Source organism: Mesoplodon bidens (assembly GCF_964165515.1).
Source record: "Mesoplodon bidens genome assembly, chromosome: 11".
NCBI lineage: Eukaryota > Metazoa > Chordata > Mammalia > Artiodactyla > Ziphiidae > Mesoplodon > Mesoplodon bidens.
Genome location: NC_138167.1, coordinates 54,401,391 through 54,414,672, shown reverse-complemented (window position 1 = coordinate 54,414,672; position 13,282 = coordinate 54,401,391). Strand labels below are relative to the sequence as shown.

Sequence of the window (13,282 nt, the reverse complement as noted above, 5' to 3'; positions counted from 1 at the left end):
AGTTTTCCACTTCCTTTTGTATTGAGAAGCCAAAAGGATTTGTTTGGTTTAGTTTGTGTAAGACTGCCACAAGAATACCTACCTTCAGCACCCACAAAGAAAACCCTGCACGCTTCACACGGTTCCCTCACCCTTACATGCACATTTAAGGTCTTTTTCCTTGGAACTGGGTCTGAGAAATGAATCACAATAGTCACGGCACAGCATCACTCTTTACTGAGAGTAACTTAGAATTTTCCCTTTTTTTTTTTTTTGAGATGAAATAAATGTTGTCCGTATTTGTGGCAAGAAGCCATCTTGTTAACTTGAAAGTCAGCCGCCTAAAAATAAAAAAGCAGAATGAGGGTAGCATCAGTATGTGTGTGTGTGTTGGTGGGGGGTGCTTTGTGTGGAGTTGCTTTGGGTGTTGTTAAGGAAAAAGGCCCGATTGTCTCATAGCCCTATTAGGACCATTGCAGTTCTTTAACACGGGGACTGTTGGGGGTAATGAGCGTGACAGCTGTGGATTATGCAGTATGCTTTTCATACACTTTGAAAGACGGTGATGTTCTGTGCTGTGAGGTCTACTCAGATATGAGAGAAAATCTGTAGCTCTGTTTCAGGGAAGGATAAAAGACATGAGTCCAATTTTTTTTTTATCACCTTTTCTTCCTTCTGAGAGGTGAACTATAGGAGGCTGTTATTTTGAAGAGAATCATTATGATAAAAGGAACTAGTCAGGAGTCACCATTTAAGTTTACCCTATTTTAGCTTGAGTTCTCATTAACCGAATGTAATGTACTAATGTATTCTTTTGCAGCTGGATGAAGGCTGGCTGGAAGATGAAAGGAATGAATATTTAGAGGAGTTAAACTTGTCGATGTTGGAAGAACAGCATAATGAAGCAATGCAACGCACTGCCAGTGAGGTGGAGCAGGTAGAGTCACAATCTGAACTCCAGCATTTGAAACGATGCTAGTTCTTTTTTAAATGTGTAACCATAAATGGAATAAAAAAACAAAATCAAAGGGTTTGACCAAACATCTCTGTGATGGTAATTTTTGAAAGCAAATGATCATCTCAAATGAAGCAGAGGGAATAAATACAATTTTTTTCTATGAAGAATACTTCTACTTTGGTAAGCTTAGGGGCCATTGTGGAAAGTACAGTAGTATTCAAATGCTGACCCAGGCACTGTTCAACCTAATTTGGAAATTTAATAGTAAAAACGCATGTTGCTTCTCAATATACCAGCTAGAGATAAACGATATCTCATGAGGTAACCCCTCCCCCCAAAAAAAGTAATTTTGTATTTTAAAATATTAATGTATGTGTTTGAATATTTAGGCAACTTTAGGAAGATGATGACATGATGTAAGCCATCAACCTTATTTGGGTATTTGGTATCATGATTACACCTTTATACTCCTGAATTAAGAGTAGTTCAACTTGAGATTATTGACATCATTTTGTCTTAAGGTCATATATTCATTCAACAAAAAATTCTCAGCCCCTAATATGTTTCAAGTACCATGTTTGATCCTGAGAATACAAAGAAAATGAGCAAAGTTCCTGCCTTTAAGTAATTCATAACTAGTGAAAGATCACAGTGTGGTTTGTGGCAAACCGAGTCTTAGTATTCTTTTCATTTTTATTGTTGTTGTTTTTCTACTAGATAAAATCAAGATCAATATAGCCTAGATTTTTTTTTTTTTTTTTTTTTTTTTTGCGGTACGTGGGCCTCTCACTGTTGTGGCCTCTCCCATTGCGGAGCACAGGCTCCGGACACGCAGGCTCAGCGGCCATGGCTCACGGGCCCAGCCGCTCCGCGGCATGTGGGATCTTCCCAGACTGGGGCACGAACCCATGTCCCCTGCATCGGCAGGCGGACTCTCAACCACTGCGCCACCAGGGAAGCCCCAGCCTAGATTTTTTTATGTCAGATTCATATCATTCATTTGCCTGATATAATTTTATTAATACTTCCGCTGTCAATCTGCTTATTTGTTTAATTATCATCCTATTCTCAACATTAATTCTTAACTCACCCTAAAAGGTAATTAAAAAAAAAAATCCTGGCAGTTAGGCTTAGGAATATAAGACACAAACATCCTATCACTTTACCAAACTGAATGATGAGATGCATTGACATGCTGTCATCCCATAACAGAGGTGTGTGTGTGTGCATGTGTGTGCCTGTGCATGCATGCTCATGTGTATATGCTAATAAATTATTAGGTTGCAAACTACAGTTGACAGAGACATGTGTGCTACACTCTGTGCTCACCATGGATGCTCAGTGGCCACTTCACAAATAAGAGTTCATGCTCAAAAGCAATGCTGCTACTGTAGCAATTTCTTTTCAATATAAAGAGGACAGGTTGAAATTTTAATGTATGACTTCAACACTGGCCACAAATAAAGATATTTTTTGGTGGCAGCTGCAAGCAAGAAAGTCCTTGCTCCAGGCTTTTTCTCTCTTAGATAAAAAATGTGACCTGATACAAAATTGACAGGAGGATGTTGGAATAAAGAAAGAAGGGAGAAATCCTGTCCAGGTGAAGTGATATGGTGTCAGATGCTGCCTACTCATCAGATGTAATACAAATGCTAGGTCTTTTGAGGTAACACAAGATGTCCCTGAGGTGAGATTTTCATTGTGTAGAAATTTCTCTTCACCATGAGACTGAAAAATGATGAGAAGTACAGAAACCTTTAAAAGTCCTTTGCCCTTATAAACAATAATACTACATTAGAAATGACTTGGTAGAAACATTGCCTGTCACTATAATAATTCCATAGGGAAATGATAAATTATAGAGTAGCATTATATCAGAAACCAGGAATTCTAGGTTTGAGAATAGAAAACTGTTTTCACATGTGCTCATAAACCAGTGACAAAAGAAAGGGAAATTCAATTAAAAATTGCATATCCATATTTAAAAACTAAAATACATATCCATCTGAAGGTTTACTTCACATGCTGTCCTTGGTCCTGTAACTGTTGTTAACACACATTTTGCTAATTAATTTGTCTGTATCATTTATTGCATGAAAAATAAGAAAAAATGCTGCCTTCCTGTATTTTTTCAGCTTACCATTAGATAGGAGAAAAAATATAAATGTAAGTTATATGGTATATAAACTCAAATGTCCAATATCAATAATATCCTCTGGGAGTTTTATGGCACAGTGTGCAGATGTCACCACATTTGATGCTGTTGTCACCTTATAGCAAGGGACATAGGGATGTATCAAGCTTTCCATTGTTAGTCACAGTTACTTATGTATAATATTATTTTTTATCAATAAGACATTTTAAATCAATCTCAGTATGTTGTTAAGAAATGAGGAAAAATATTTTAGGGAAAGATGGAGGATCCTAGACTAACCTGATACGTGCTCATGTTCTCCACCCTCTTCCCGTTCATTACACTTTGTTCCGCCATTACTTAGGTGGAAGAAAACAACAATTATCTTAACCTTCCAGACCTGTTTTACATTTTATCACCCATTCTGTCTTTCTTTGACACTAACAAGCTTGATTATATTTAATTATATAATTTCCTGCTAAAGGAAAAAAATTATATATATATATATAAAATAGTGAGTAAACTGAGACATAAGGAGAATACAAACTAGAAACTGCCATGTAGACTTTTATAAGAGAAGTGGTGGAAGAAAGAGTAACTTTATCCTATTCACAGAGAAACAATTAGATGTGCACTTCCCTAGGGCAGTGACAGTTAATTGTTCTGCATGAAAAGCCAAAAATTACCAGGGAGTGAAGTTCACATATATTTACATACCTATCTCAAAATATGTTTTTTGACATTATGCCCATGTCTGGCAATCAGTGCTGCTCAGATTTTCAGGGAAGCTGTCATTTTACTCTCAGTAGAATAAAACTCACCTCTGAAGGAAATTACTGGTTAAGAGTAGAAAAATCTTTTAAAGTAACCCAAGTGAGTCTGAAGACATTACTGTTGCTTTTGAACAACGTGATTTGGAGATGCACTGAGGTCAAAGTACATGTATGCAAGAATACAGCATCTTGGACATGTAAGAAATCCTGGCCCTGGGTGATGGCATTGGCCCCCTTGACCTCTAGCCTAAGAAGCTACATCCATCTGGGATTACGTTTCCTCATCTATAGATGGAAGGTCCTGGGCTCCAGTAACAAACCTATTCCTGAAATTTTGTGATGTTTGGCTTATCATTATCAGTGTATTACTAGATCCAATGAAGTCTTCTCTGAACTTGAGAAAAGTTCAGGAAAAGAAAATAGTAACAAAATGATGTGGCTTCTGAACTCTAGGCCTTCCTATTTCTGAAGACTATTTCAGCACTCTGTATTACTCATCCTTTTGTGTGTTATCACCACAGAAATTCATAAAGTCACCTCATTTACACACCTTCCCTCCAGTTTCCCAACTGAGAGAAAACCTTAAGACAAGAATCACTTATTTAAATGTTTCCTGTTTTATTTATCCTCAAGTGAGTAGCATAGCCATATTCAAGCAGCTTTTGTTTTCTTTATATTCAAGCATAAAAAGCTGCCATGAGCTAATTGCCTTTGTTTCTAAAATTGTTATGGATACTAAAATGAGGGCAGCTTTCTAGGAACTGCACTTTTGCCAAGAAGCACTGTTTTTTCAAGCAAGTTTTCCAACAATTGGTGTTTTTCAAAATAATTGGCTTTCTTTCTTCTCTCAACTTTATTTTCTTAGCCAAAAAAACAAGAAGAAGAAGAAGGCACAACAGACACAGCAACATCCTCATCCAACAACCATGAGAAGGACAGTGGAGTGGGGCGCACAGATGAAAGCTTGCGGAACGATGAGAGCTCAGAGCAGGAGAATGCAGCCGAGGATCCCAATGGCACATCTTTGAAGAGCAAGACAGAGCTGGGGCAGAGCCAAGACACTCTAGGAAGCGCTGAACTTCAGTGTAATGAGAGCTTCGTGTCTGGTGAATACATCGACTCAGACTGTACTGGCAACCAAGATGAGGAGTGTGAAAGGTTTCGGCAGCTCTTGGAGCTCAAATGCAAGATTCGGAAGCATGGAGAGTATGACCTGTATTACTCAAGCAGCACAATAGAATGCAATCAAGGGGGACGAGAGGGAGTGGAGCACGAACTACAGTTGCTTAATGAAGAACTAAGAAATATTGAACTTGAGTGCCAAAATATCATGCAGGCTCACAGGCTCCGGAAATTAACAGACCAGTATGGAGACATCTGGGCATTGCACGATGGAGGATTCCGAAATTATAACACCAGCATAGCTACGCAGAGGGGAAAACTAGATGACATCCTTGAACACCCAGAAAAGTCAGACAAAGACAGTTCTAGTGCTTACAATACAGCTGAAAGCTGCAGAAGCACTCCACTCACTGTGGACCGTTCCCCTGACAGTTCCCTTCCAAGAATGATCAACCTCACCAATAAGAAAAACCTGAGAAGCACAATGGCAGCCAATCAGTCCTCTTCTGGACAGAGTAGTAAAGAGTCAACCAAAGCCAAAACCACTGAACAAGCTTGTGGCATTGAAGGCAAAGAGAAGACTTCAGAAAGCAGCAAGCTTTCTGATCCAGAGAAGACCAGCGGTGAACACATCCCTTACCTCTCTCCTTACCACAGCTCCTCCTATAGATATGCAAACATCCCAGCACATGCCCGGCATTATCAAAGCTACATGCAGTTAATTCAACAGAAGTCCGCAGTCGAGTATGCTCAGAGCCAGCTCAGCTTGGTGAGCGTGTGCAAGGAGTCTCAGAAGTGCTCAGAACCCAAGATGGAATGGAAGGTGAAAATCAGGAGTGACGGGACACGGTACATCACCAAGAGACCCGTGAGGGACCGCATTCTGAAGGAGCGTGCCTTAAAGATCAAGGAGGAGCGGAGTGGCATGACGACGGACGATGATACCATGAGTGAGATGAAAATGGGGCGCTACTGGAGCAAAGAGGAGAGGAAGCAACACCTGGTGCGGGCCAAGGAGCAGCGGCGCCGCCGAGAGTTCATGATGCGGAGCCGGTTGGAGTGTCTCAAGGAGAGTCCCCAGAGCGGCAGCGAGGGCAAGAAGGAAGTCAACATCATTGAACTGAGTCACAAAAAGATGATGAAGAAGAGAAACAAGAAAATTTTGGACAACTGGATGACAATCCAAGAACTGATGACCCATGGGGCCAAGTCCCCTGATGGCACACGAGTTCCTAATGCCTTTTTGTCAGTCACCGCGGTATGACCGAATGGATGGAAGGCAGCTGACTTTCAGAGTGTGCTACCAGTTTGGGTAGAGGATGCTTGCCTCGTTCAATGTGGCGTTTTTATATATATTTTGTGACTCTTTATAGTTTAAATTTTTTGTAAGCAAAAATACCTGCTAATTTTTCATTTGTTTTTCATATACTGGTACCTTCTTTTTGGCTGAGATTTTTCTTTAACTTGTGATATATTCGTATTACTCATTTATATATAAAAACAAACAAAAGGAAAGAAAACAAAAAATACTAACAAAAATACTGAGGAGCTAATTAATTTCCTATTTTAATGTATCTATTGTAGATCTGGGTTTATTTCTCTAGTTTACTTATTTTCTACTTTAATAACAACTCAATGCCAAAACATTTCTCTGCTTGCTTCTTGGCATAATACATATGAAATCAAACCTGTTGATAAATCATGTGCCACATCTTGTCTTATACATAAAAGCCACCTCTTTTTAACATCCCGTTGTACATTTAACTCATAAATGGCCGTTGTCTTTGTCTCAGTAAAGTGTAGGTGGACAATCTTTCTGTGGTATGTAGTGACATTGGTCATGTAGCTAGATAGTTGTGGTAATTGTGACAAAAAAAGAGAAATAAATTATTGATTATCCCTGAGAAAAGCTATCAAGGAGTGTTTTATTTCCATTGTTCACTGTAGTTACCAGATATAAATTAATTATATATATATATATATATATATATATATATATATATATATATATATACTATTTAGCAGACTCCTAATTGTGGATTATAAAATGCATACATTTTCTATCCCTTTTTTTTCAAGAAATTGTCCTGAAATACTTCCCACAGATTATTGTGTCCTATATTCTTACCAGGATTGAGTTAGATAATGTGTGTAGAGCATCTAACAGATGCTGACTAAGCATTCAATAAACATGAGTTCATGCTATCCTTGACTGCCACCCACGTAAGGAAAAGCCAAGAACAATTTAGGGGATGACATGGACAGAGAAGATCAGTGAAATATCTGAGATTGTTTGTATGGATACTGTATTAGTCAGCTCAAATTACCATAACAACATACCATAGAATGTGTGGCTTAAACAACAGGAATTTCTCATAGCTCTCAAGTCTGGACGTCCAAAATCAAGGCACCAACCAATTCAGCTCCCTGATGAGGGCTCTGTTCCTGTTTTGCTCATGGCCTCCTTGCTCTATCCTCACATGATAGAGAGAAAAAGAGAAAAAAGCTCTCTGCTGTCACTCCTTTTAAGGACACTAATCCCATCATGAGGGTCTCACCCTCATGACCTCATCTAAACATGATTACCACCCAAAGGCCCCATTTTCAACTACCATCACATTCGGGGTTAGAGCTTCATCATATGAATTTGTTGGGGGAGGGTGACACAGTTCAGTCCACAGCTCAATGTGCATTTGTTTAGTTCATGCTTTGGAAATAAATTTTTGGAAACTATCTTTTTAATCATTTTCAGCATAGTCAACTATAAACGCCTTATTAAAAAGTAAGCTTGTTAGATTATCAGATAGGTTTTTTAATATGGTTTTTTATCATATAAACATCAACCATATTATATATCAATCATAATGCCTCCAGAGTGAAAGGCCAGATCAATGCATGCATGAGTTTGATCAAATTTTCATTCAATGCAAGAGATTGTTTTAACATAATGGAGACACAACATCCAAACATTTTTGGAGCTACTTTCCTGTTTAAAAACATACAGTGGCTCCTTACTAGCTCTTGAATCAGACTCTGATGCCTCAGCCTTATATTCCTGGTCCTCCATTAACTTGCCCACCTTGCCTATTGCCCCACTTCTTTAGGTTTTCTCTGAGTTATTCTGGCTTCTGAGTAGCTTGCCCCTTTTCACTGAGGTTATCTAATGCTACTCTCCCATCTGGGGTTTCTATGCCAAATCCTACACCCCTCTTAGAAGGTAATCACATATACATTTTCTCTTTGGAGACTGTTTTGATGACACTGGGTTTTCTCAGCATTTTGTCATACACTATGATGAACCTGCAGTTTCTTTTACCTTGGAAATTTTATTCTTCTGTTATTTGAATCACATAGACAGAACTTATTGTCTCCCTGCATGGATATTATGTTCGTGGAGTTTGGCCCTTGCGTCACCCCTGTCTTTATAAACCTTTGGTAGAATGCCATTTAAACAATTATGAATGCTATTTAAGTTGTTTTATTCACTTATCTCACAGATTGGTCCTTTTGTTACTGTTTTCTGTACTCATCTACCCTTCTAAGTTCTTACCTTTTAAAGGGCTATTACATAGATGGAAAGAAACGAATCTTATTTATATATAACAAAAAGCTGGACCCAAAAATTTTAAGATAGTGATAGTAATAGCAACTTAAGGCAATTGAAAATTTCACCACTTCTAACTTTAGCTATTGCTAATCCAATCGATAAAACTACTCTGAGTGCACCTAGAGTTAATTTTTGACCAGATGGTTTTAAATAAGATAGCCTGTCTATCTTAAAAGCTCAGTTCCTTCCTGATCTAATACCTATGGTTATGGTTTATCTTCTTGGTACAACTGGGTTTAAATATTCATTGAATTCAAATTACTCCTATAGATAAATGGGATTTGGAACCAACATGTAGATTTTTTTCCAGAAGAAACATGTACACATCTCACAGAATGCAGTGTTTCCAAAGTCAGCAGTTTAATTTTATTTTTATTAAGGCCAAGTGTGCTTGCCAATTTTTTAAAAATGTGCTGTTGGTGTTTTTCATGTCTGTGTTTATACAATTCTATGAGTTGAGAAATGTCTTTTTCAAAAATCAGTGAAAATCTGAGAAGTGTTATGTTTTACCTTTCTATATAACATATCTTTGTGCTAAAAATGTTTTTTTTTAGTAAGTGAATAATAAACCTGCTGCTCAGCAAAGAAAAGTAATTGGCTGTATGTGAGATATTTTATTTTAATTCAGAAGACATATGTGAATGTGAAGAGGAAAAATATTTTACTTAGGCTTAAGTAATTAGAAATTCCATCTTTTTCTTTAATTTTTGAATTTTATTTTATTTATTTTTTATACAGCAGGTTCTTATTAGTTATCCATTTTATACATATTAGTGTATACATGTCAATCCCAATCTCCCAGTTCATCCCACCACCACCACCCCCCCAACACTTTCCCCCCTTGGTGTCCATATCTTTGTTCTCTACATCTGTGTCTCTATCTCTGCCCTGAAATTCCATATTTTTTATTGACAAAAATTGGTGTTAGGATCCATATGTGAATGACCTAAGGAGGGGGAAAACAATGTCTATTCTATGGGCTTTTCTTCACTGTGTGCCATGAAGAAGTTTATTGTTGCCATCTTATTTTGTGCAGACTGTCCCTTTAGGAGCACATAATATGGACTGCTCTAACGTAACCTTTCCATAGCTACATACTGATTTAATCCATGTCTTGTTGGTGTGTCTAAATCTTCCATCTAAACACATTTTTATGCTTCCAGTGAGCTGCTGCTCTCTACTTCAAATTCTTTATTTTGCGTTGGTGCCACCGTTGGCCTGCTCTGTCATGCTTATCACCTGAGTCTTCTTGAATTTCTCTTTTATCTGGTAAGGCAAAAAAGCAGTGTGAATTTTTCTTCAAAGTACTTCAAGTTGTCTTCGATACCCTTACCCAGTCACCTTTCGGGCTAGACTGTCCCTGTCTCATACATAATTACCACCACGGATCTAGACCTGCTCTCCCTGAGCACTCTTTCCAGTCTCTCCTACGTGTGGCAGCAACATGGGCCTCCTAAATATTACTTTCCTCACTGTGCTCGGATATCTTCAGGAGTCTTGTCCTGAGCATGGGGTAAAATCTGGGTGCCTGAGACATTTATCAAGGACTTCATAATTTAACCTCAACCTTCTTTTCCACCTGATTTCACACCTCTCCAAGAAGAATTTCTAACTCAGACCTCAAGAAACCTGTGTCTTAGGTAGATGAATAATTTGATGCACCTTCAAACTAATATTCTTCCAATTTTGATTAAAATTTAATTAAACTTTATTTTCTATTGATTTGTGCTCTATTAGTTAATTTCCATTATTTTTCTATTTCTATGAATAATCATTAATAGAATTGGTATGATATCATAACACAATAATTATTATTAAATAATTTCTATTAATTTTTGATTAATAAAGTTGTACACTGCAATAGGTTCACCAACTAATTCACTTCTTAAAAAATAAAGTAAAATAAATTTTTTTCCAGCAAATTATTTACCACTTACCTGAAGTCTGTTCTCTCTACAGTTTCTCGTCATTATTTTCCAAATGTATATCTTTGGAGGTATATTAAAAGGACTTAAAATCTAGATGAAACAAACCATTTGCTCCTGTAAATATGCATGAAATGGCTTCAGAGCAGAATTTCAGTGAATAGTAGCTACAGCAAACTACTGACAAAAATAATTGACCAAAAGAGTCCTCAATGAAGTAGTATTTTGAGATTTTTTTGTCCTTTTGTTTTTTGCTGTTTCTGCTCAAGTATGCTCCCCTTTTCAGCAGGACCAGTTTACACTGTAGTAGGTTTGTAAGAAGTCTCCTTGTAGAACTGAGTAAATGGTCCCATAAAGCTGATTATTTGGGGTATGTTTTGTGCTACTTCTAGCATCCCACTCAGATTCTGCTTTAGTCAGACAGGACTCCCTACAGTTTTTCAAACATGGCCATTCTCATTTCCAGTGCCACACTGCTTGTGGTGCTTTCCATGTCAAATAAACCCTTCTCCTTTCTCTTTGTCCACGTCTTCTCATCTTTCCAGGAGACTTTTGTTAACTCTTGCTAACAGCCACTTATTTCTGAACACACATAGGTGGTATTGTCTTATCACTCCCTTGGCTTTCTACCCAATAGTGTCTAATATTTTTTTTCCATAATGTGTCTCTCATGAGTGCAGTGTGTTGCACAGTTAATAACCAGTGCCACATATATCCTTCTGGCATTTATTCTGTTTTACCAACAAACAGCTGCTCAGGATTTTTAGTGTCATACATTTTTTACCTGTCCCAGTCAACAGTGTTGTGTTGCAACAAGCATTGCTCCTGGGTTCACTGGCCAGCTATAAACTAGGGTCCCACTTATTATTCAGTACCCTACCACAAGTTTTTTTTTTTTTTTTTCTCTATGTGGGCCTCTCACTGCTGTGGCCCCTCCCATTGCGGAGCACAGGCTCCGGACACACAGGCTCAGTGGCTATGGCTCACAGGCCTAGCCGCTCCGCGGCATGTGGGATCTTTCTGGACCGGGGCACGAACCCGTGTCCCCTGCATTGGCAGGCGGACTCTCAACCACTGCGCCACCAGGGAAGCCCCTTACCTACCACAAGTTTTTAACTTATTAGTAACCACTACTTACTTACTGCCTTCAGCTCTGCCACTTACAAGGTGTGTATTCTTGGGAAAGTTGCTTAAGCTTGCTGCTGCTGGGTACAGGGGAGATAATTGTAGACTTTTTCATTGGTTGGGAATTAATTGAGTTAATACATATAAAGAAGCTAGATGAGTGTGGGCACAGAGTGGGCACTCAGTAGATATTAGAGATTATTTTTATTTACACATGAGCAAGCTGTGGCTAATATAATTTTAGTCATCTGCCACAAATTCCAGAACTAGTAGGCCATAGATGAGGGATTCAAATCTGTGATGGTCTGCCCCCCAAATTTATCTTCTTTCTACTACTTGAAGCATTAAGTTAATTAAGAATGGACATGAGAGTTAACAGAAACTTGTTCACTAAACTCCATCTGCTTCTGCTTCAAACAGAAGTCCAGACACTGCCACCATTTTTTCTGTCATCAGAGGTGCTGATGAAACAGGAGGGAAGGGGGCAGGGCACAAGCTTTAAAAGAATGACATAGCCATTGAGGATATGACAAAAACTGGTTAGAACCAACTAGGTCCAAGATGGTGGAAGATTCAACTTCCAGTAGACCTTGAGCCTCATTATATGTTCATTGTAATACATCAGCATGCTAAATGACACACCCACCAGCATCATGACTGTTCCAAGGCCGACAATAAAAGGCCAAAAAGTGGGCGGTGACCCAATTCCTGGAAATCTCGCCCTTTCCCCCAAAAGAGTTGGGATAATCCTCCCACTCATTAGCCTATGAAATTACGCAGCACATAAAAACTAACCACCCCATATTTCGGAGCCTCTCGCCTTTTGAGATGGCCCACACTCAGTCTGTGTATTGTGTTTCTCCCAAGGCCATTCTCACCTTTTAAGATGGACCATATTCTATCTATGGAATGCGTACCTCTCTAAATAAAGCCACTTCTTACCTGTCACTCTGTCTCTCACTGAATTCTTTCTGCAATGAGACATTGCAGAAGAATAAAGAACCTGAGCTTCATCAAGTCCTGGGACCAGGTGTGTGATTTCAATTAAAAAACCATGGGTTGAAGTCCCAATCTCTGTTTAGGGTGGGTTCGAGTCCCAGCCCATGTGTTCGAGTCCCAATCTAAGTTCGAGTTCCAGCCCATGTGTTCGAGTCCCAATCTAAGTTGCACGGTTTCACTGACTTTCTTCATTTTGCTCTGTTTTACCAGTCAGCCTATTTTTTGAAGTGTGTGTTGTCTATGGTGAGGATTACGGTGGTAGATTTTGATTTTGATCAATAAGCCTATGATTGTTTCTCTAGAGCTAACCAGTATATAACTACATTCTGCCTCAAATTTATTATCACCTCTTTGCATTATGCTGCCTGCCATGTACATGAGCAGAAAAGTGACACTTGTAAAGAACCTATTGGATATCCATTTATAGAACTGTCACAAATTCTTAAAACCTGGTATTTTAATACGAAACACTGTCAATGCTAGATATTCAATCCTAAAATGTGTTTGAATAAGCAATGTAATAAACCAAGACATTTATTCAACTTTACATCATTGACGGTGATAAGAATAGATTAGTTGGGATGCAACTTGCCAACACATCTTGGAAAATTTGTGAGGTACTCTGTGAAGCAAAATATACTCAAATGTTTCCAGAAACTA

General features: G+C 38.4%; 1 protein-coding gene across 2 annotated transcripts in view; it reads left to right on the top strand.

Moving 5' to 3' along the window:
- PDZRN4 (PDZ domain containing ring finger 4) overlaps nucleotides 1-6,324 on the top strand; it is a gene marked incomplete at its 5' end in the record, with an annotated part of 384,403 nt that extends 378,079 nt beyond the window's left edge. For both annotated transcript variants that reach the window (XM_081249261.1, XM_081249262.1), the window contains 2 exons: nucleotides 800-916; nucleotides 4,710-6,324. In XM_081249261.1, coding sequence (XP_081105387.1) covers nucleotides 800-916; nucleotides 4,710-6,230 — 1,638 coding nt within the window. In that variant the 3' untranslated portion in view covers nucleotides 6,231-6,324. The remainder of the gene's footprint in view (nucleotides 1-799; nucleotides 917-4,709) is intronic.
- Between the last annotated feature and the right edge of the window lie 6,958 nt (nucleotides 6,325-13,282).